The sequence below is a fragment of the Coturnix japonica genome, chromosome 14 (assembly GCF_054131305.1).
Source record: "Coturnix japonica strain WE chromosome 14, WE-NBRP24, whole genome shotgun sequence".
In the NCBI taxonomy this organism is placed as follows: Eukaryota; Metazoa; Chordata; class Aves; order Galliformes; family Phasianidae; genus Coturnix; species Coturnix japonica.
Genome location: NC_140676.1, coordinates 9,371,014 through 9,395,427, shown reverse-complemented (window position 1 = coordinate 9,395,427; position 24,414 = coordinate 9,371,014). Strand labels below are relative to the sequence as shown.

At 40.1% G+C, this 24,414-nt stretch overlaps 1 protein-coding gene across 8 annotated transcripts; it reads right to left on the bottom strand.

Annotated features, from left to right (window-relative positions):
* Nucleotides 1–828: 828 nt before the first annotated feature.
* On the bottom strand, nt 829–24,241 carry SECISBP2L (SECIS binding protein 2 like). Of its 8 annotated transcripts, none has more exons than XM_085515445.1 (18): nt 23,972–24,241; nt 16,062–16,240; nt 14,455–14,779; nt 13,774–13,909; nt 13,132–13,361; nt 13,013–13,037; nt 12,202–12,350; nt 11,821–11,952; nt 11,385–11,468; nt 10,267–10,434; nt 9,977–10,118; nt 9,046–9,215; nt 8,702–8,834; nt 8,036–8,198; nt 7,120–7,340; nt 6,442–6,596; nt 5,739–5,958; nt 829–5,307 (listed from the first exon to the last, which is right to left on the bottom strand). In XM_085515445.1, exons 1-18 carry the CDS (start codon nt 24,062–24,064, stop codon nt 4,634–4,636), a joined length of 3,399 nt encoding a protein of 1,132 aa, XP_085371571.1. In that variant the 5' UTR covers nt 24,065–24,241; the 3' UTR covers nt 829–4,633. The 8 variants fall into 8 exon arrangements, with proteins under 8 accessions (XP_085371571.1, XP_015728454.2, XP_015728455.2 ...); XM_015872968.3 differs by having other exon boundaries at nt 12,202–12,335; XM_015872969.3 differs by having other exon boundaries at nt 12,202–12,317.
* Between the last annotated feature and the right edge of the window lie 173 nt (nt 24,242–24,414).

Here is a 24,414-nt window from a genome sequence, read left to right as displayed (position 1 = left end):
CCCACACTGCCCCTCTCAGAGCCCCCAGGCTGGGCACTGTGCTGCCATAGTGAAGCTGAAGGGAAGCTGTGGCATGAGGACAGTTTTGTTGCTTTCACCTCTTAACATGTTCCATCCGTCCACCATCAGCAACACCCAGTTCTAGTCACCTACAGCTTCACCTCACCACCTCCAGGTGCCCTCGTGTTGAACTGACAGTGACCCCTGAAAACCACGCAGGAGCTGACACTGCAAACCACAGGCAGCACAGCTCCCTCTGTGCCTCCATCATCTTGTTATTTCCACAGCACAAGTTATACAGGCTTCCTAAACCTGTCTGGAGTTGAAGAGACACGTGCAGAGCTCAGGTCTGAGGAGCGATTCCACGAGCAGCATTGCTTGCTGTCTAAGGTTTGTCACAGCAGCACTTTGAGGAGAGGACAAGTGCAGGAGCAGAACTGAAAGAGGAGGCGAAGGCTCAGAAATAGAAAACTGAAAATTACAGGATGAAGCCGTGTCCTTTTTGAATTGCTACAAATATTCTCGCCCGTAGGAGTTGCAAAACCAGCTAATGACACACTGTTAGTAGCGGAAGCGTGAGCAGTGCCAGTGAGTCACTGCACAACAGGGGCAAGGTGCTCCAACACCCGGCTGCTTCCCAAGGTAACGCAGCACATGGAGGCAGCAGCAAAGGGAAGGAGACTCTGATTCTCAGAATGCAAGGAATCCTAATTGAGCTCCCCTGAGCACACAGAGCTGGGTGCCAGCACTCCTGTCCAGCCACCCCATCCAGCCCCAACCTGACCTCAGGAGAACCTGAACAGCAAACAGACACATCACCCAAAGCCATCAATTTCTACAATCATTTTTATTAGTTATGGAAGAATCCCCACTAGTATTTACATAGTGCAAAAAAGCTGTTATTACTCCAAAAAGTAGACAGAACAATTATCCTTCATACAGCAAAAAAAAAAAAAAAAAAAAAAAAAAAAAAGGAAATGGAACAAACCCCTTCATATTGTATTTCATAATTTTTCTACTGCTTTAACCTAAGTATTACCAGAAATCTTTTAAGACATTAAAGATTAAACAGCTTTCCTAATTAGCCTATTTAAAAGTAAGATACAGGAACTATTGATGAACACTGAGAAGGTGGGCTGTGCCAACTGGGTTTCTATTTTCACTGTTACCATTCACAGGAGTGGAAGTTTGGGGTTGAACATTCTCCTTTCCTTACGTAGGCAGGTGGGGCAGAGCCCTGTTTTTATGGCTTGCATCTGCTGGTTTTTGTTTCATGGCCACGTCTCACCTTGACACGACTAACACTGACACCAACGGCTCCATTGGTCGGCACAGCTTCACAGAAAATACTCAGTGACAGCTTCAGCAAACAGCAGCTTCTCAAACAATAATACTCTTTACAGACGTGTGTAAGGTAACGCTACTAAACGTAAGCTCGTGTTAAAGAACCGGACAGAACCACACTGTGTAAGCTCCCCCCCACCCAGATGAGCACTAAGGACCCCTCTTCCCCTTACCATAAGAATACCAACAAGTGCATCTTTGAACATTTTCTATAATTAATGTTTAGAACACAGGTCAATACCCCCAGTCACTGTTAGCTCCAGTTGTACAAATACCCACGTACAGCCTGAGCTGCCTGACCGCAGCCCGTGGCAGCAGTGTGTGCTGACAGCAGCAGGTCCTGAACCTCCGCCATCTTCCACTCGGCACAACTAAGGACAAAAGCTCTTCAGTATTTTTCCCTTTCACATATTTGCAATCCACATTTTGTGTCAGGAGATACTTGAAGTATTTATATAAATAGGTTGCATACATAGCCCGTCTCTATCAGCTTTAAAGATCCCTACCCCTACCACAGATACATTACTTTTGATTTTACCAGATAAATTAAGTGGTGAAATCATCTCTATAAAGAATGTCTTAAGAAAAGTAGACTCCTTTTCTGAATAGTCATTTTCACAACAAAAATATCTATACACCCATAACTACAGAAACACCTTCTGTTGGGAACCCGAGCAGCCTGTATAATAAACTGTGGACTTGTCTACCAAATAGAAACTCAGCTACTCAAAACAGAACGTCACGGTACTGTAAAACATTTTTCCCCCCCATTCCGGTGATAATAAAAATCAAAGTTACCACAGTGAGATACTCTTCTCAAGTGCTTCAAGTGATAAGGAACTTCCCTAAACTCAGATGCAAATGGATCACTCCCAAAGGACCTGCAATCTCATTCCTTGTTATTGCTCATCCCCGGCCTACCCTAAAGGAAGCACTGGGACCAGTTTCCTTTGCACCTTCCATTTGCTCCTCCAAGGGTGATCTGCCACTGAAAGAGACTAGTTCCTTATTTGCTGGCAAGTTGAGAGATATTACAAGTGCTATGTCACCTTCAAGAGCTATTAAACCTGTAGCAAAACTGCAGTTAAGTAGTGGGCTGAATATTACAAGTTTCTTTTATATATATATATATATAAATGTCAAAAAATCTTAAAATGACAGTCCAAGTTCAAAAAGATATACAAAAAGATGCATTTGATGCTAATACTTCAAGATCAAAAGTCATTTGAATCACTGGCACTGAAAAAAGCAAATGGAAAAGTTACAAACATCTTTTTTTCCTCTTCTGATGTTCTGTTTAGCCCTCAGTGTACACACCGATCCCAGCTGACGCTGAGACGTGCTTACACATCCAAGGGCACGTTTTGCTTGTCAGCAGTTCAAACACCTATCATTTCCTAAAGCAAGAACTCTGTGCAAACACACAGACGGAAGTCTGCCATACAGAGAGTGAAAAGTTTAACATTCAGGAGGCGTCAATCTTCAGTCTTTGTTTTCTTACAAAATGCCTGTTCTAGTATCTAGGAAGATTACAGTAAGGAACTAAGAACAAGACAGAACAGCCAGTAGTCCAAGCAGCTCTCTACACTGCCTATGTACATAGCATTTGCTATGCCAGTATCTATCAAAGGTTTATTTACATGACACACAGATTCCATTATTCTCGTTAGCATTCAAAAACCCAGGGGTGGACCATTACTAAACCCAGAGTCTTATTTCCCCAGTGCAACTCAAGATGCCAGCACTACTACTACTACAAGCGCTGGTCCCACGTTAATAAGTGTGGACTGAACACCCAACTACGCTACCTCTGTGTTTTTCTTTCAGCTAATCCAGAGGGTTTTGTGTTTTTTTTTTTTAAATTAATTTTGATAGAAGTGATAAAGAAAAATGAAGTGAAATTAAAGTGTATTCATGCGAGTTACTCTTTGGCTACTGTTGTAGTGAAGCTCCTGCTGCTGGCTGTTTCAGTACATCTCTTGCCAATTTAAAGACAAAGATGGAAAACACTCCTTGCGTAAAAGGTTTGAACATACTCCAATTTGAAACGAAGTCATCATCAGTTAACAAATTCCACAGAAAATCTCTACAGACATGTGGATCAAGGTGGGGATGCTTCTTTCTTGTACCTCAGAGCAACTGAAACACCTCCCCAGACTGCAGAGCACTTCCCCCTTTCCTGGGATAACTACTTCCTTTCCTACTCTAGAGGACAATTCCTAAAGCTGCCACAAATGAGAACAGGCAGAAAGAGGTCATATTTGGAGTACAAACCGAAACCCATCCTGAACTCAATAAGAAGGTGGCCAGGATCAAAGCATGCAGACAAACTTATCAGTAAACTGAGCCACTGCATCATTTGCACTCTCTGTTAAATATTCCCTCTTTTTGTAATGTTACATAGATTACAATATGCAAAAACAGCTTTCCTGAGGTAAGTCGGAGGAGAAAAAGGAAGTCATCAGTTTACTGAAAGCCCTGGATAGGGATTAGTTAGTGATCTACTTTATGGTTTGGCAGACAGCAACCTGCTGAGAGCATGGGCAATTTTCCTTTCCTGTTTTTATGCAATATTGCCAATTTGTAAATAAAATAATAAATACAGTAGTTACATCCCTCTAGCTTAAAGTTCTTCTGATATCCAAAGCTGGTACAGCTTATTGTAATCATTTCCATCTGATCAGCAGCTTTTTAATGATGCTTTCACCAAGTCCAACAAAGAACTTGCATTTACGTCAGCATAAGAAGCACATATAGAATTCCTCTATTTACTTTTCATGAAGATGACAAATGGTTTTTTTCCAGCTTTTTTTTTTTTTTTTCCTTGAAAACAATCGCCTCAATCTTGCTTCTGTTTCTAGACAGAACTAGAAAGAAATCACAGCCAAATACACTGACATGCCTGGCAGAACACCAGTGAGAAGCACTGGTAACTTGTCAGTCTTAAAATGCACGTTCTCTCTTTGAGAATGAGCTAAATGGTCACATAAAAGAGCTCTGCTTAAAATTGGTCAGTTGTAAGAAGTTTCCTTTTACAAGACATCAAGTGATTACTTACCAAAAGATTTTCCACACTGTTTCTACTCTGGGAAATAGATGGTGATTAAAACCTAAGCTCGTTTTAAATCAAACAAGTAACAGAGAGCTACAAAAATATTGTGAATTAAATAAGCATTAAATGTTTAACAGTGCAAAATGCTGAGATGAAGCATAGGGAATAATGGCTGCAACTTTTACAACAGTTAGTTTAATAGAATTTCTAAAAAGTTCCTGAGTTCCTGCTGATTTTTTACGGCATGTAGATGGAATCTGTGTGTTCCTTATTCAGAGAACCACAGATGGTGGGCTTATGCTGGATGTTACTTGCATGCTTATCGTTTGTCCATTCCTCACTATCAACAGCTGGATCGACCTGCTCAGAAGTCTCTATTTCTTCCTCCTCACTTTGTTCTGCATTGTCTTCTTCAGCACCACTAAGGGTCTTCCCAAGCTGGAGAGTCTCCATAGTTCTCTGGGTCTCTGAAACCCAAGATTCAATTCTGCTATTCAGCTGAACCTCTACAGAAATTGGTTCATGGGCGTAATCCTCATCATCTTCCTCATCTTCTTCATCCTCCTCTTCAAGCATTCCTGGTACAAGAGTGCTGGTAGTACTGATCATGGAGGAATTCAGAATATCTCTGCAGCTGCCATCCAGTGATCCCGTCTCCGTGCTCTGCTGTGAAGCCCATTCCAAGTTGTCATCTGGTTTTACCTCTTCTTTCTCACCTGGTGTGGCTTTCCCATGATTTGTTGCTGAGGTAGCGCTGGTTGTAGCCAGTGGTGGCTGTTTATTAAGGGTAGATTTTGCAATTTGACCACTGCCAGCTTTTTCTGGTACTGCAGTCTTGGATGAGGATTCTCTCTCATTTTCAGAGGTTTCTAACCCATCGGATGTCTCTACCATGTTTCTCCAGTTTGTTTCTACAAGTTTCAGAAGAAATTTGCACAGGAAAGAGATTAATTTTTATACAGAATTATTTCTTTCAAACATCCTAGAAACAATCATTTTAAATATTATTCCGCATTTTCCATAAAAATCTTAACTAGAAAATCAACTGTTTATTTGGTACAGCTTTGCTACTAGGTTTTTCTATGCAAATTCAGTAAAACTTGGGAATCTACCTCCACCAGAACACGTTACGTAATTGTAACACTTCAGTAGAGAGGAACCTACAGTTATTTTTTGTATTGATCAGGAAAAGTGACTTACAAAATGAATCAATTTTAGCATTATCCCAGACAGCTGTAGGCTACTAATGAAGAAATGCTGTATTTTTAGCTACATTTTCCACTGAGTAGCATCAGTAATCTCCAGCTTCTGGTTACAGAAGTAATTTTTTTTGAACACTTACCATATTCTTTCTCATTCACTTCGGATATGGGTTCAGAAATAACACTACAGAACGAGATAGCACTTGCTGCAGAGGGATTACGAGAATGACCCATGTGATGAGGTGCCTTCTTGACATTCTTTAGGGCTTCTTCTGCCTGTTCTTGTTCCATTGCAGCAACCATATCTCTGTACGCTTTCCTGGCCTCTTCAGTCAGTGATACCAGCTTATTAAATAAATCCTAAGTATGAAGACAGGGTGTTTTTTTGTTTGACTTATTTAAAAGAGGGGAAAAAAGTAAATTTCTACTCTTAATCAACAGTATAGCACATAACAAAGCTTATGCCTACTAACACCAAACACCTTCACTTCAACCAAGAAGTAGCTCTGCATTCAATATAAACACCATTGCCCATTTACAACGCTTTCAGATGTTCTTACTTGAAAACACTGTTTTCTTTACAATCTTAAGCCTTCCAGAGAAATTCATGTGGTCTTTTAAGTCTACAGGAAAGCTACAGAGGTATCGTGGGCAAAGTGTTTCAATACACTGGACTTTGAGATATCAGGGGAAAAAAAGCTGAATTTCAAAAAACAGAACTGAAAAGAGATCAGTTCAAGACCATTATCAAACATACTTTATGTACTGCTCTATGCTAAAATAATTCTCAACTATAAGGAACATAACTGTTCTCTCCAGCCATATACTAAGTGAACCACTCACCTCAGCACCTGAGTAGTTGAAGATACCCACTACACTAACAGGAACCAGCTTGTTCACACAACGACCAAGAGCTTTACGTCCAAGAGCAAAGACAAATGGAATTTCTTGTTCCCGGGCCATGGCTATTACGTTATACAGAGCTTCATCCAATCCGCCTTGAAGAAAGAAAGAAATTTAACAAATACCTAGTCAAAAGTCACAGCATGGTGACACATCCTAAATCCCATCTTTAACTGAAATTAGCCAGTAAAACTTTGAGAAACACTACCATAAAACTACTGGGTACTCTATTTGTATTTCTGGTAGGGTCAAAAATGTGTTGGTTGACTAAAATATTTCCTTTTGAGCAATAACACTCCTCTTAAGTAATCCTCCTTAAGAGGACTCTGAGATCAAGATTTCAAGTATATCAGAGACACTGGAATAAAGCTGAAGTCTGCTATAGGCATTATCTGCTCATCTTCAGCTATTTCACTCCTCATGGAGAAGTTTCTTCCAAAACAGGATATTAAGAGAATGAAATAAATATACACTGGCAATTGCACAATTGATTCTAAAGAGCATCATGACACAGCAACTAAAAAGTGGTACTAACCTTGCTAATCAATGCTACACAGCGGCACAAGAAAACCATAAATAAAATGAGTTAAAGGCGTTACTTGTTTCTATAATTTATACCTTTTGATTGGATTTTTTCACAGTTGGGAGATATAATTACACACTTGATCTTGTTAAGCTTCATATGCTTAGTAACCTCACGCAATCCCATCACAAGTCTTCTCCTTGCTTTAGCTCTCATGGGATCTTTTTGATAAATTCGTTCCTGGAAGCTGACAAGCTCTTGCAATAACAGAGTCACACATTCATCAATTTCTTTACTCAGAACTTGGTTACAGTATCTGTCAATTCAAAAGGCATCAAGTATTAGCAAAGCACATACTCAATTCCCACCGAGCCTTCCTTACTAAAGGAAGAACTGTATTACCTTCAAGATATTTGAAGATAAAAAAAGTTATTTGAAGTTGTTAAAAGGGACTTAAAATCAGACTGCATAAGCAAAGTTTAAGAAGTATCTTGAAAAACAGTTACTTTACTAGTAAAATTCTTTGCCTCAAAATGTTGAGAAAAAGGATTATTTAAAAGGGCATAGAAACACTCCAGGAAGTGCCACAAACAATTACACTTCCTCTTAATGATCTTAAAAATAAACACAAAATTAGTAAATAACACAAGAAGAGCAAATATTACAATATTCTCAACATTTGTAAACATTCCTCTTTTCCATCCACAAAGCATACCCAGCCCTCCTTTAAAAAAAATTCTCAAGATTACTTTGTTCCAGCAAAGAAAATCCACGTGGATGTATACATACATAATATACATACACACAAATCTGTGTGTAAGTGTACATACATTTACACGCACTGAAACATATGTAGCTACCCATCAACAGGAAGACAAAGTTGCAAGAAAATACTTGCACAGGCTTGTACTGACTAAAACTAGTTTATGTTCATTCACTACATCTATCTATATTTAAAAATGAAAGAGATCTAAAGTACAAAATTTGAATCCAATAATGCAGAGCTCTTACTCTCTGAATCTCTTGCTGTGAATTTTGGTTATTGCAGAAGATGCCATTGGACTACCTATTCCAGAGCTAGCAGGCGAGCCTTGGGACACTGGGGTCATGCAGTATGGAGAATTCTGACTTGCTGGTGAAAGTGAAGTATCACTGGGCATACTTAGCCCCGTTTCTGAAAGACAGTTTTGAAATACTATGAAGTACAAAGACATTACAATTATCATGTCTCTCACTTCCTCCAAATTACACTCTGAAAACACAAATACTCCAATTTATTGACAAGTATTATATCTGAAAACCATAATTTTTTAACTTCCGCATCTGGATTACTTCTGGCTTGAAAAAAACAACAAAACTAAAACAATGCAATCAACAGCATCCATTTATCAAAAATGATAATTAATCCCACAGGTTTCAAATATCCACTCTAGATAAATGAATGAGGATTGTATGGAGGTTGTGTACCTAGAACAAATACTACACTGAGTTTTCCCACAACCGAGGAAGAAGTAAGACATGTCAGGAAAAGAAAAGGTCTAGTTTCTAGTTTTTGTAATGCTAGAAAAAAAAATTAAAAGATAACACCAATAGACTGCGTTGCATAAAAAGAAAACATCAAGTAGGTTAGTCATGGTGCAAGGGGGGAAAGCAGGAAGGGAAGGAAGAGAAACTGACCTTCTTGAGAGGCCAACTCCTGAGACTGATCAGCAGGCAGGCTTATATGAACTTCTTTCTGCTCATCAGATCCCAAAAGACTATGATCAACTGATAGTCGGCCTTTCTTCTCTTCTCTCTCTTTCAAAATGATCTATGAACAAAACCAACAACACCTTGAGATGTTTAAGTACGTTATACGCCTAAGACAAGGTATCTGTGTAACAAGAACCAGAGAGAGGAGGTCATGATTCCTTACCCTACAGTAAGTCCTTACCCTACACTAGTTCTTGGGTAACCGTAATAACTGTTCTTACTTTTAAAGTGAGAATGCCAATCAGAACACACTATGGCTGATCATTTACCTTTTTAAGTGCTGTAGGGCGTTTCAGTTTCGCAATCTCTCTCTCTTTTCCTCTTTTCACTTTTGGAGCAGTTGAATCCAAAGGATTAAGGCAACCCATAGATGGTTGCCCCTTTGTTAAAGACTTCCTGTTGGTAGGCTCTTTGGTATGAAAGGGAGCAGCACTGCCAACTAAATACGAGAAAGATGTTAGTTTCACTAGAAGACATGTCAGTTTTCTTTCAACATTTCTTTCAGAATTTCCACCAATGAATTCTTAAAGTACATTTTCCTTCCTTGGAAAAAAGCAGTTCATAATGACAGGAAAATTACATCATCTGATATTGTGACTTCCAGATGGTTTTAAGATTTCTTTAATTTAGCCTTGTGTTTTCGGAAGTTATGGATTCCAGGAAATTAACTACTTGATAACACTGATAATGGATCTCTCAAATGACAATATGTAACATCACAGTAGTAAGATAAATTGCAACTATTTATCCAAACAGTTGGTTTTAATTCTGCTGTCAAAGACTTAGTTAGCTAAAGGATGGAACAGATGAGAGCGCAGCATGTAATTAGGTAACTTCTGTTTCTCACAGAATAAAATAAATATAGCCTCAAATGAAAATGTCAGCCATTCTTTGGTGAGCTGTTCAATATAACTTCACCAACTTTAATTAATGTTTGAACACAGATGAAACTCAAAGCAGGTAATTGAAGCAACACACATGGTAAGCTGCGCAACAATGGACTCTAGGATATATACCACTGCTCAGGAATGAGATTTGGGGGTTACAAAAGATGACAATGAAAAGTATCAGTTCTGTGCTCAGCAGCAAGCATACAAAAAGCTATTCTTGCACTAAGTATTGACATGAAAAGCATACTTAAGAGAACAATTACATTTCAAACTTACATCGTCACAAAAATGCATATAGTGACTGAAATACCTGTGTATGAAAGAGGTCTGGTGTTGGTGATCTGACGAGCTTTCATTGCTTGCTGCTGCTTTTCAAGAGCTGCTAACATGTCCCCTAAATCCAACTGAACAGGAGTCTTGCTCTTCTTTCCAGCAGCTTTTGATAAAGCCTCCTGTAGGATGAACATCAAATGCTGACAAATAAACAGCACCTGCAAAACTGTCTTTGAAAAGAGCTTCTTGATTTTACAAAAGAAGGCAGCTGCTAAAAGATACTCCTATCAACTGCACAGTGGGAGAGAAGGGCAGAAAACTAAATACCTGGAGTTTTTTCTGTTCCATGCTTATCTCTGAATACTCCTGAGCTGTTGCAAGTGCTGCTGCCAAGGCCTTTTTCTTCTGACTTTTAGCACGCTTTGGTACAGAAGTTGTAATAGGAATTGGAGTTTGGACTATATTGATTGGAGAATTCTCAGGTAAGTCATCTAACTGGAGCATTAAAACAGTACATACAACACAATTAAAGACCTTAAAGACCTCAGAAAGCATTAACATGCTAGAAGACAAATGAGTCATTGTTTTAGCCAGCAGTAAGACCAATTAAGTACATCTGGATGACCCAAGTAAGATAAGAAAACTGATAAATTTTAGGTATTTATTTTCAACTGGAAAATTATATTTTTTCCAATTATCTTCAGGGTGCTCTCCAGTCAGATTGCTAAATGAGGGTGATTTTTTTCCCCCACTCAAAACATTTCATGCAGAACTTGCTTTTCATGAACAGCAGCCAAACAGGTTAAGTAGTTTACACAGTTCTGACACAAAATGTTTAAGAAGATCACATATAAAAGAGTGCATCCACAACACTTGTTTCTACAGTCTTAATGCAGATGTTTACCTTATTTTCCTTTTAGAACAACCTAACCAAACTAATTACTTCAGAAAACTGTAACACTGTGTATTTGCAGACATAACAACCCCACATCAAAGCACTGGTCTAAATGCAAGTCCCTCAAGTCAAAGAATAACTAGGATGTAATCTAGGTATTCATACAAATAAAGCCAGATAATCTTCAAAAATAAATCTCAGGAATCCTTTTGCATGTACTATTCACTCAAAATTTAGCGTACAGTTTCAGAAAAGCAAAAAAAAAAAACTCCTGAGAAACAAGCAGTGAAATGGTTAAGTGTCCAAACATATTGCACCATCTCATTAACAATCTCATTAACAGACAAGAAGCCAGTAGTCTTTTTAAGACTGGTTCTACGTTCCATTTAATTCATTTTTAAACATTTGAAGCCAGCAATGCAAATATCACAACTTAGACATTACATAAGTTTATATCTTTTTTAAATGAATCTATATTGGAATATTTAGTTTCAAAACAACTTCTGCTAATTTAAAAGTAATCTGCTTTCGTTTTAGAACAATTACTTACTACTTTGGGTGAAATCTTTTGCTGCATGTTACTACTTTTGCTGTTGCCATTGTCACTATTTAGTTCTGGAAACTCATCCTCATCCTAAACAACAAAAAAATAAGAGCACAGAACAAAAGGTCACATTGAAAGTACCTATTGAAATAGCTGAAAGGACAACAGCAAGTTTAATCTAATCCTGAAGATCCACATAAACTAGAAGTGCTCGAGACTGCCAGAGAAAATGACAGAAAAAGTTCTGTCTGCATAACTTTAAAAAAAGAATTATTTATTACCTCTTCAAATAAGTTCTGCTGTATTTAGGAAGGAAAAGAGTCACAGAACAGTAGTTGCTATTTGCAGGCCAGAACACAGTTTTGCAGCTTTTCCCTTTTGATAACATCACTTATTCTACATTTATCTCACCAATGCACTAACAGTTCTCATGCAACACTACCTCAAAATACAGAGGCTCAGGACTCTGCTCTGCTCTACTCGACTGACTTGTAGTTAGAGGCTTTTCATGTCGTTTCTGCAAATTCTGTCTTCTTTCTGAGGATGTGCTGTGGCCTCTGCATCTGAAACCAGACTACAAAATAACCAACAGGGTTGGTATTATGCAATTTCAACTTTTCAAGATGTGCGTATGCATGTAGGACACCCATATTTGTTAATTAGCAATGAAGAAAGCACAGTTTATATGGAATTATACTTAACAAGCTGACTATTTTAAACATTAAAAAAGCATTCTACAGATAGCATCAAATCTATTCTAAGATTCCTTATTTTCATATTGTAAGAAACAGCATACTTAAATTTAGAACCATTAATAACATACCTGTGAACTATTTCTTTGCTCAGCTTGTCTTCCACCTCTAATAAACGTCTGTGTTTTTTCAATCCAAGGCTTTTTTTGAGTTGCCTGGGAATTTACATTAGTCCAACTTACACCAGCTGTAAGGAAAGTGCCAGCTATAAAAAAAGGAACTGGTATGACAGTACATCACAGTGACATACATGGAACCAGAATCAGGAAATCAAACTTAGTACAAATACAGTTCTTTGTGTAGTTCTACGCTTCTTAGAACATTTATTTCTGTAGCTATTTACAGAAGTTACCTGAATCATTTTTATGGAAGAATCACACAACAGGCACTCAGATTGTCATTATTGGCAAGCAGGCAGATAAAGGAAATACTGCATGCACACCCACAGCAGTTTCAGTCCAGTCATAAACAACAGCCACTAGCATGCCATTAAAGTATGTGTGCTTCTCACTTCCCAATGAAGAGCACCACAATTCCATTCTCAAACTGAAGTCCAACAGAGTAAGTTAGTATGAAAATAAAGTACAACAGAAACACAGTCTTGTGTGGATGCTTCCATTGCAAGCCCTGGATTTTTTTTTCCCTCCTTTGAGGAGAGAAGGGTTTTGATAAATTATTAGTAAGAGCTACTTATATGCTTCCATTCAACAAATCAACAAAGCAGTATTGATAAGGGTGATGGATATCAAAGTGAAGATAAATCTTCAGAAGTAATTGATGAGTTACAGCAGAATCTAGGAAGCAGAACACTCCCAACAAGACAAAGCAAAATAGAGACATAGCCTAATAAAATATAACACAGCTCACTACAAAAATGCTTACTTGCATTTATTGATGGCTCAACAACCTGAAAAGAAAAAAAGAAAAACACAAATGTTTTAGTAGTTTTTTTGGTCTGCAGGATATAAATATAGTTAAACTTATCAATTATGCTCACATACATTCATTGCACAAGAATCTGCATTTCTTGAAGCCACAGCTGCAGCCTGGTTATTGCCATGCTTAGGACTACAATAGCCGCTATCACTGTCAATGTCCGCTTCACTTGCGCCCTGCTCACTAGAGGACTCTGCAGCAGGGTGAGAAGCTCTTCTGCGTCTGCCTTTTGACTTCCAAAGCATCGTAGAGGCACTCTCAGAAAGTGACTTATTAGCTATATCTGAAGGAAAGTCTGCAAGACAGATTTAACAAAGAAATTAGTCAGTAAGACACAAAAAGCCTCCATGTTAAAAACAAAAGGAAAAAACACAGTCCTTGCATGTGACAAAAAATTTCCTTTAATATTAATGAAACCACCTTCCCCCCCAAAAAAGCAACTAAACATTTAGATCCATCTCCCTCAACAAGATAAAGGTATTGTTGGCAATAGCAACATCTCTGCAGGAACACATTATTGCAGCATTGTACTGCCAGATTGAAAAGGTTTCTGCAAATACCAGCAGCCTTTCTTCATTATCTTCTTTATCTGCAAATATCTCTCTCAGAAGCTACCTCTTAAAAGATGGACCCATTTCAGAAAGTTGGTAGCCAAAGTTCTAGATACTTTGCACTCCCTTCCCACCCCAAAACAAACAAGGAATTACCTGTTTGCTGTGACGCATCAACCAACAAAACAATCTTTGATCTGTTCTCAGGACCTGATGAACTCGTCTCCTTTTGAGTGGCTACATTTTTCACTGGAGGACGTTTATTTTTTATGTGCATCTGTAACTGCTGCTGCTGTTTCAAGAGATGAGCCATGCACACACATAAGCCATACAATATTTGACTTTGTAGTTGTAATCAAGCTAAATAAACTGGAAGTTCTAATGTTCCCTACAGAAGCCACATGCTTGAAGACAAGTGGCTAAGGGAAATACTCATTAAGGACTTGCAATAATGCTGTACATTGGATTTATTAACCGTTTCATAACATTTTCTGTATGAACTTTTTTTGGCTACTTCCACATCCTAACAAAAGGTTAAAAAAGCATGAATATACGTTGTTCTCTCAGGACATAATTCAACTCGGAACAAACTAGCAGAGGCAGTGGGAACTCCCCATAATACACTTGCAGACTTTAAGCTCACCAAGTATTTTAACCCCAAGATATCACTGTACACAGTCATACAACTCTCCAGTTAACACCTTCTCTGCCCACCTTCTCTTCCATTCATATACTTCCATACCTGCTCTTGCTCAAATGAGAAGCATGTTTCTCTGCAAGTACTTTTATTTATAGCTTTACTTTTGCCATAAAAAAAAAAGACTGTGCCAGGCTTACTTTTGGTATGACTGGTCCTCTGTTACTGCTTCTGCTTCGCTGGGTGGATATTGGAAAGACCTGGCCAGATGGGTTGGCACGCTCAGTGCATTCTGTAGTAACCGTATTTACAGCATTTGCTGTTTGAAAGGGTGCTGAATAAGGGGGAGGAAAAGGATGATAGAAGCCCATGACCTGAGCACAGGGTGCTGGCATCAGCTGATAGTAAGTGTATTCTGTAGAAACAGGTGGTTGTGCAGATATTATAGGATAAGCAAGGTACGGCCCTGCAGGATTTGGGTTGGGTTGCTGCCATCTGATGTCATTGTTATATAATGGAAACTGTCTGAAAAAATTCAAAAGGAAAGAAAAAAGATCACTCAGTAAGTTTTTCCTCATCAAGAAAACTCCAGATATCAGAAAACTATCACTCTTAGATAAAGCCAAAACCCTTTTACAGACCATTAGTTTTTAGTAACTGATCTTAAGGATTACAATTAAATGTTCAGATCTCCAACCATATTAAAGATTAAAAATACAGTTTTGTTTATCTCAGCACATACAAACTTATTTAATTTCCAGTATTAAGTTTAGAAATCAGAGGGCACTTCTCTTGAGAAATTATTTGAACCAACTACAAACAATTTTTTCAGCATCTCAGAGAATAAGCAACTTTAGAGACAAGTTCCCACAAGTAAGCTAGCAGAGAGCTAACAGTCTGGTAGCTTAATATGCCTGAATATTTGGCCCTGAATAAGAGCAGGCAGCCATTTCATCCTTGCTCAAAATGCCTATGAAAATGCAGGCCTTAGGAAACACCTGTAAAAGCCAGCTTATGTTTGAGAAGCTTACTAGTGAAATGAAGTGTGGGTATTTCTTCCAGTGTTTATCTGAGGTACAGCATACCACAAGACCACTATAAGCCCAATTACTCTCTCTCTTCACATCTCAGGAACCCATTTCACAGAGAAGGCCCAAATATTACAGAAAGTAAATGAAAAGTAACAGCAGAATAGTTTTACAGATTTGCTGTAGGCAGTTGCTAAAGGATTATTTTTGTTTTTACCTACGCAAATGGAGCAGCACTATAGAGTGCTATTCTAAGCAAACATTGAGTAAACTTATCAACATCAACTAACAAACACATGTATTTACATAATGAGCACAAAATAATGATCGCTACAATTGTGGATTTAATACAAACATTTGGGCTAGAGTGATAATGCATTATAACCAGTTACTCAAGGAAACTGGATACAGCTACACTGAGTGCAACAGTGTCAGGTGTTCCCTCATGGCAGGATACTGGTCGCACACCTGGAGCCTTGCTTCATAAGCAGAGGTTCAAAAAGTCTCCTGTTTGCCTTGGAAGGCTGCAGACAAAAGATTAGTGCCAAACCTCTGTAGCACAGGAAGGGAAAGGAGCAAGGAATACAAATTGAGGAAAGCAAAAGTAAGCAAACAAGTGAAAAGCATCTCATCCTCAGTAATGAACTGAGGGGAGATTAAATGCAGCAAACAATGAATATACAAGCAGTTGTCAACAAACAAGCAGTTTTGTCAACAACAAAATTTCAAACTCTTTCACAAAGGTTTTCTTCCATTAAGACCACAACCACATGTATTACCTATTGGATTGATTTTCCTGTACGAATGGATAGCAAGTGATCAGGTAGCTGGGAATAGGAGCTGGTTCCACACCATTAATTCCTCCGCTGTCACCAGGAAGCGCCATTGGTATCATTAGTGTCTCTGGACCCTTCTTTTGAGGAATAAATGGTTCTACCTCAGCTGACAGCTTGACATTCTGAGGAAAGAGAAAGTGTTGTAGTTAAACACAGAATTAAATCATTTGAAAAACTTAAAGATTCATAATGTTGTGTGGCAATCATCACAAACAGCAGACAAAAGGGTGACAAGGCTACAGGCCTTCTGCAATAAACTAAAAGAGACGGAGAACAGTTGGTAAGTGGTTGTTAGATCCTTCCAGTCAACATAGGCTGTAACAGATCAACATCTAGCATTTATATTAACCTTTACAAAGTGCTGCACAAACACCAATTAATTTAAAAGAACTGAAGTTCTGATCTTGCAAAGGAAATGCTAGTCTGAACACAGAAAGAAAGAGACTTGCACTGTAGGCGGAGCACAGTTGTGTAGGCTTGCATAATTGAATTCAACATATGGAAGATGTAGTAATGCCTGGTGTGCACTACCAAACTGACCGTGTTCCCAGGCAATTATAGAACAGATTTTTTAGCCACCATAGGTTTACTGCTAAAATAGACGGAATGTGTGTGGGGTTTTCTTCTGTGATACACCATCTGCACAACTAACATATTTTGAAGTGTTAAGAATATGATTAAATTTTGTGATTATAAGAGAATTAATGACTTCTTAGGAATAAGTTTTAAACCGTGCTCTCAAAAGAAGAGACTACCCCCAGCCCCAAAGGCATCCTTAACAGCTTAATAGCTTTGTTACCCACAGCTTTGGTCTGGTAATAGATTAGCTGGATCCTATGTTTCAATAACGACAAACACTCCATTCAGTCAGTCTGAAGCCCTACTCTGAGATGCAGATGCACTATAACCTGAAATTCCATATTCCAACAGAAGTTACGTTTAGCCAGAAGAGACCTAATTTTCCAAACTTTTTCCCTTCAATTCCCTTGTCTCACACTAGTTACCAAGTCATTTCTTTCTAAAGCAGGCAAAGACTCCACAGCTGTTTCTTTCCTTTGTCCAGGAGACTATTCCAAAAGCCACACACAACCTGTGGGAGGACATGCTCTTGTATTAAAGAAGTGGACCCTGAAGGTTTAGTGTGCACTGGACAACCTTACATCCCTGTCACTATTGGTTCAATACCCTCCCAATCAGGTAAGCAACACTTCTGAAAACACCATGACAAGTAGTCACAGCTACCTTGCAATTCTTAGTTCATGTCTTCGCTTTGTCTTTAGCTGGATTGTGGGATTGACATTTTTGTTACTGCCCAGAATCTCGATGTAATAGCTTTAGCCTCCCAAATTTACTTTTGAAATAAAACACGTGCAAATCACGCACTTCCTTTATCAGCATGGGGTGAGGAGCAGGGAGAAGCAGGAAGGGGAAAGTCCAAAAGCATTTTGAAATACAGTTGCCTGACGCCAGTAAGCCAGTTATTTTTTTCCTTGATGAATAGGCACTTTTAATATATCAGACTGAACAAGAAAGACTCCCGGCTTAAACATTTGTTTGAGCAACAACGAAGTCGAGACACTTAAGTAGAAGAAAGTTTAATTAATCAGCAAAAGGCAGAAAATTATAACTAACAAAATGACTACAATCCTGCGACGCACTGTAATTCACCAAACAAATGAGCTGAAAACCAGCAGTTAATTACTTGGTTATAACTAAGAGAAGAGGAAAGAAGTTTGGTTAGTAAATGCTCCAGAGTGACTTACTCTTAAGTCACCAAAACTGCCAGTGCTTGGTGCAGCATTTTTATTATACTGAAATATTCTCTGTACATGTACACATAAAACTTAATTGTGATGTGTGATATCTGAATTCCCTGCTAACTTCAAAAGTCGTCAAAAGTATCTCACTAAATTCTGTTCAACTCCATTTGACACCCAACGAGATGTAACTGCAAAGATGGCCTATGAGAGCCACTGTAACGACTTGCAGGAATGGAACCAAAATTTTTCAACAGGTATTAAATGCGTATTAAAAAGCATCTCTCTGTTTATTTTATCCTTCCACCATCAAACCTGCTCATTTATAGTTCTTCCATAAGATTTTACATAGTTTTAGCTCAAATTTCATCATTATCTAATTCCTGTATGCATCAATTTACTTCTCAGCAGAAGGAGACAACTCCCAGGTGCAGAAGTGCCCTGCTCTACTCAACATTCCCTCTCAGACCCTGGGCTTATCACCGAAGCTCACCAGTGAATCACAGACCCACCTGTGAAATCAAGTTATCCACTTCAACACAGAATCACAGGACTCTTTTTTTAAAATATACATACACAGAAAATCAACTGCTTTCAAACAGTGATCATGTTGTAATTGACTGAAATATCAGCACCCCAAAAATGAAGAGATTTTTCCCACAACACATAAAGATTGCCCTGCAGAACTGTTTGCAATAGAGCTCAGTTGTGTGCTAGCCTACAAAACCAAGTTGCATAAGTGTTAAAGCAACATGCTAAGGCTGCCTCATCCACAGGAGATTCAAGAGCATAAGTAGGATGAGCTCTGCAGAAATACAGGACTCTTACAAAGCACTGAAAGCTCTCAGACAACTACACTTAACCTGCTGGTCAGTGCCTTCCAGCTACACATTGACTGAACTTTGGCCTGAACACTAACTATAAACCACTTGAGAACTGACTAGGAGAACAGTCAAAACATCTGATATTTGTGATGCAGGTGGTACAAGATTCTGTATTTTAAGGGGTTTCCCAGTCTGCTCTTTTGGCAGACTGATGTAGAAATATGAGAAAAATGGCTAGTATTTAATAACAATTCACTTGCAGAGCTCTCATAGGAAAGCGATCTTTGTGATAACGAATTGTATCATTATTACTCTCCCAAGGGAGTAGCCTTTCACATTTCACTTTTAACAATACCTGATAAGTGATCAGCTCAGGAGCTGACTGACTCCATCAGCAGCATTGCCCCAGCAAAGGCATTTCTTGCCAATTGGCAAAGATAAACCCTACCTGTTAAGGGACCGATAGTTTTGATCAGAGGCCTTAAATTATGCTGAGATTGCAGAACTCTTGATTATTCTAGCTGTAATATTTTCAAGACAATACATTACCCAAACTGCTTCTGCAAAATTAAAGTTACCTTAGTTTTCCATCCAACTACTGATAAAACGTACTTGATTTCTTTATATCTTTCCAGTAAAGGCAGGATTCTCTCTCTTCGTATTTCTCCCTCCCACCCCTGAAGAAAGATTTGGGTATTTCATAAATGAACAAATCTAGCAAAACAAAGTTATTTTGCTCATTCCATAAAACCTAGATATGTGCACTAGAAGAATAACTTCAACGTTTCCTCCCCGGTTGCTCCCTCTTTTATACAGGTAATGATTGTCTATTGCTATGACAGAGCAATTGGTTGTTTTAAGTACTGAAAATATAACTATAAAGTACTTATTTATAGTGGTAATCATGTACTGGTAAGGGTGTGTTTGAAAGTTAATACCACTTCTCACCTGCAGAACTTCTACAGTGCGTTACTTAAAGTAACCCAAACAGACCAGCTACATGCAAGAATAGCAATCTTAGCCTCAATTAAGGTGTTTAAAAAATCCTGCAAGCACAGAATAAAAGACAAGACCCCTTTTTGAAGCAGCACATTGTTTCAGAGGCAAATCCTAAGCAGACAAGCCAGGGAGCACAGAGATAAGAACCACAGCAATTCCCCAAAGGCAGCAGTCACACTGCACAGAGCAACAAGTGCAGACGAACAGAGCAGTGCAGGTCTGATCATGGAGCTGATCTACAGCCGTGAGCAAACAAAAGGCACCCACAAGAAAGACGCCAAACGCAGAAACAAGCTTCTGGTAATCTTTACAACAGAACACTTGTGATACTATTTAATGCTATGATTGCTCTCTGGCCATTTACCCTGCAGCCAATAGAAATCAGCACTTTGCCACTGACATCAGCAAACATGGGGCTGGGCCCTGTGTAGTTAATACCAAAAAAAAAGTGTTTTGATCAGGCAACCCAAAGGCAAACACTGCGAGACCTAATTTTACTCTGGCACGCAACTTTCTCGTGTTTATTCAGCCTTCCACATCACGAAGTTGAACAAAGCTTTATCGAAACTGACCTTTGATAACTAAACTTGTTTCAGCATGACAACAATTTATATTTAGAATCTGCAGATTTTCAGCTATTTGCCTATCAACAGAAACATTCCATCAAATGAAACCAGGACTTGCACAGAAGTCCCTTTTGTAGATACCCCCTAGCTTTAATTTGCAAAATGCTTTGCACTGCCTCATTACATATTTCAGTCCAACAATTACAACTCATTCAAGACAGCGTATATATTGAAGAGAGCCTTTGTTTCCTATATAAAAGCTACTGTAGTCATCAACAGCTGCAAAGACAGAGGATGACACAAGCAGGGACAGACTGGTAAACTTTGTCCTATAGTTATAGCGCTGTATGTTTAATCTTAGAAAAGTTTTTGTTCATTGTAGTTTAATGCCATTCAGTGTTAAATGGGAGCACTGTCAGCTTGCTCTCTCACAGCAGAACACTCGCGTATCTATCTTACCATCTACAGGGTGAGAAAAGAGACACAGATGCTGCATTTCAGTGGGCTACAAGGAAATCAGCTGTTTTACTGCCACAAAGTCTGGAAGCGATAAGTCTCATCACATACATGAGATAAAAAGCATAGCTCAAATAACTGCTTTTGAAAACCCCGTTTCTTAATTTTAGACCTCAAAATCCAATAGTACAACAGGTGACATTTCATCCATTTTAGATAAACTTTACAAATATGGAAGTCGCCGTTTCTATAATTAGCTGCTTCTAAGTGGCAGATGCTTCAGGAATGGTAAATATGCAGTCGGACTGGAAACACCAGCAGCGCCGTTTTACAGCACACACCATTCCATCCGACCTTATTTAAACACAGTAATTTTGATCCAGCACTTAAAGCAAATACACTATTGAGTTGGCCTTTCCCTTTTCCCTTGCTCCCATACACAGTTCTTTCCTTACACAAAAGAAAATGCCTTATATTGAGAAACAAGTAACAAATTATTAGGAACTGATATTTTAATGGCACAACAGGACAAGTCAGCTTTTGTACCATTCAATAACAATATTCTAGGGGAAAAAAAAGTGGGAGAAACTAAAATGCCGTGTTTACAGTCACAAAGCTTGTCCAAAAGATAACAAGCTGCAAACAGGATCCTCTTCACTTATCGTACTTACAGCACCTGATAGCGTGAATTCAGAGGCTGATGTGCCCTATCGGTGTGAAGTAGGAGTACGAGTGCCTCGCAGTCTGCACACTGCAGGTGCCAGAGCAAACCACTCACCTGTCTGCTTCCTCACCACCACAAAGCAGTCAATGGGAAACACCTGTGATCAGAACACTCAGAAGACCTTCATGTACCATAGCATTAGTATTTCTAACGCATTCAAAAACACATCCTGTAATAACACAAATGCGCTAACAAAACCCAAATTCCTTTGTACTTTCAAGGCTCAAGAGAAAGCAATATGTAAAACCTAGGAAACAGATCTTTTCCAGTCTGCTGACAGTCAAAAAGTCTGCCATGAGTAGGAAACAGAAGGAAATTAAATAGAATAAAGAGCACATAGATCTAGATTGGCTACCACAGCAAGCACTTTATCAGGCCAACTGTTGAATGGTGGAGAATAGCAGAGGCAAGCACACCAGGCAGCACTGAAGCAATAGCAGTACAAACACAGGTACTTGATTTTGCAACTTCACCTAATTTCTCAACCGCATTAAAGAACCAAGTGCCTTAATCACAGGGCTAGACAAGCGCCTGGCACTTAGGAACGAGGCACAGAGGTACCCTGCAGAGGAGAAGTGGATTCGCTACCACGACCAGCTTCAATAAAACGACTGCTGAAGGTCACATACTGCACTGCCTCTCACATAGAGAAAGCCTACACTTAACCATTGAAACTCATCTGCTTCTAAGCAGAAGAAGCTTTAGCTCACAATAAATGCTAGTATAAAAACAATTATTTTTAAACAGGTGGTTTTCATTTAATGCTTCCCTCTCCGTTAGCTGCCAAAAGATCACTGGGCACATCACAACAAGCAAAGCCATACAAGAATTAAAGTAACAAAAGTCAAGAGCAGCGTGCAGCCGCACTGTTTACTCATACAGGTGCCTACATGTTCTTGGTGCCTGATGTCTCATCCGGATTTACTCATTCAGCACATATTCTCCAAAGGCACCTGCCATCCTCCCTTACCCTTGAAATACTACATTTTACCATCGCATGGTATTCCTACCTAGCCAGGTTCTAATTCCACAGTAATTATTCCTATCAGCAGGAACAGTTACTTTATTGTGGTTGGGTGAGTAATACGTGGGAAAGGGAAGAGAAGAATTAGAAAAACTGTTATCGTGCTTTGATATTCATTTATCAGACGTCACACAATACATGTGGCAAAAGCAGACCAAATCAAAGAAATCAGAACTGCACCCAAAACTGATGCAACCTGACCGCACAGTTACACTGATAATGGAGATTACAAGCTATCTCACTGCACTAAAGGTAAAGAACTCAAAGCAGTTAGGAATCTCTTCACTTGTTACTGCATAATTAAGAGACAAAAGCAATATGACAGCTGAACCATTTTAGAATCTTCACAGCTATTAATTTGCCTGTCTAGAAGCCTTACTAGTGGGCAAGGCACCAGCAGGCATAGATATGCTGCAAACAGAACGAACAACAGAACGAGCCATACCATAGTTCTTTAAAAGCACAAACAAAATGAGAAGCAATGTATCTACACAGTGCTCTACTCTAAGCCTGTGTTATTTACTTGGCTCACCCTACTACTAGAAAACTCTGGTCATGCTAAGGCACAAAGTGACCAAAAAGGAACATCTGAAATCTACACAAGAATTGCAAAACGTTCTGCTGAACTTGAAGCTTAGAATTACAATGAGGCCACAATGGAGGACAGCCCTCACTGCAGATGGATCATCCAGATCTGCCTCCTGACCATGGAAGATCCCATTGTGTGTATATAAACAATGATACAAACGCTTTTGTTCCAGCGTAACCTTTTCCATAGTTATAAGTTGAGGAGTGTTAAGAGTAACGCAGACCAATCACTTGGAGAACAGCAAGTTCACTATTACAGGAGAAAGAAGAGAGGTGATTTCCAGAATTAGTGCCCTCTATGCCCAGATATCAGATATGTTGTTCCCTATCAGCAACACCCAGCACTAAAGAGTTCAACCAAAGCCTTGTGCATATTATTATTACTCCAACCACCAGGTCGCAAGCACCGTGAAGTTCTGACGAAGCCTGCAGAAGTCCCTCCTGGTGACCACACGGCCTCAAACTATGCCTCACAACAGCAATTATTCCACAACCTTCAAACTGAGTCTATCTATAGGAACCAGAGGGAGAGGCCCAAAATAGGGTGCAGGGCCCTTCACGAGCAGCAAGGGGCGAGTCCCACAGCCCTGGAGTTAATGCGGGCAGACCCAGTCCTGGCTCTGGAAGCTGAGGAGGGACAGACAGCCCCACTCTTCCCGCAGGCCGGCGCTCAGCTCCAGGCCGGCATTGGAAAGGGCCGCGCCGCAGCCGCTCCCAGCGCTGAGCCCGGCCGGGGCTTCACCAGGCGGGGACGCCGCCCCGTCTCGACCCGCACCCCCCTCAGCCGCCGCCGGTGTCCGCAGGCCGCGGGCCGCGCCCCGTCCCCGATCGCGGCAGCCCAGAACGACACCGGCCGGGCCCCACAGCCGCCACCCGCCGCTCCCTGCCCCGACCACCCGCCGCTGCCCCCCTCACCGCGGCACCGGGCGTCGCCACCGCCTCCCACCTCGGTTGTTTACGGCTCCCCAGCGCCGAGCCCGCCCCCCGCACCTTGTCGGCTTTGTCCATGGCTCCAGCTGGGCTGGGCGGTGGCTCTAATAAGGGCGACGGAGGCTCCCAGCTGCCTCCTCCATGGCGCCCGCTGCCCGCACCGGGATGGCCGCGCTCCCGCACACACCCAGGGCGGCGCTGGCCCCGCGCGCAGCGATCACGGAAACCGAACCCGGCTACGCCACGGCCGGGGGCGGGGACGGGAGGGGGACGGCGGCGGGGCGAGGGCGGCGGGAGGAGGGATCATCTGGGACGGAAGCCGGGCGGGCCCAAGCGGCGCCGAACGGCCGCTCAGCAGCGGTGTCCTTGACGTTATCTGGAGCGATTAAGGAGAAAAAAGAAATAATACAAAAACCTACCGTTTGTTT

Excerpts from the sequence above, each read along its gene's own strand:
- SECISBP2L (XM_085515445.1), bottom strand. The coding sequence starts at position 24,064 with ATGGACAAAGCCGACAAGGTGCGGGGGGCGGGCTCGGCGCTGGGGAGC. Across the intron at positions 13,038-13,131 it reads CAGATTCTTGTGCAATGAAT|GTTGTTGAGCCATCAATAAA; the intron begins GTATGTGAGCAT and ends TTTTCTTTTCAG. Across the intron at positions 5,959-6,441 it reads TCAACTACTCAGGTGCTGAG|GATTTATTTAATAAGCTGGT; the intron begins GTGAGTGGTTCA and ends CTTCATACTTAG.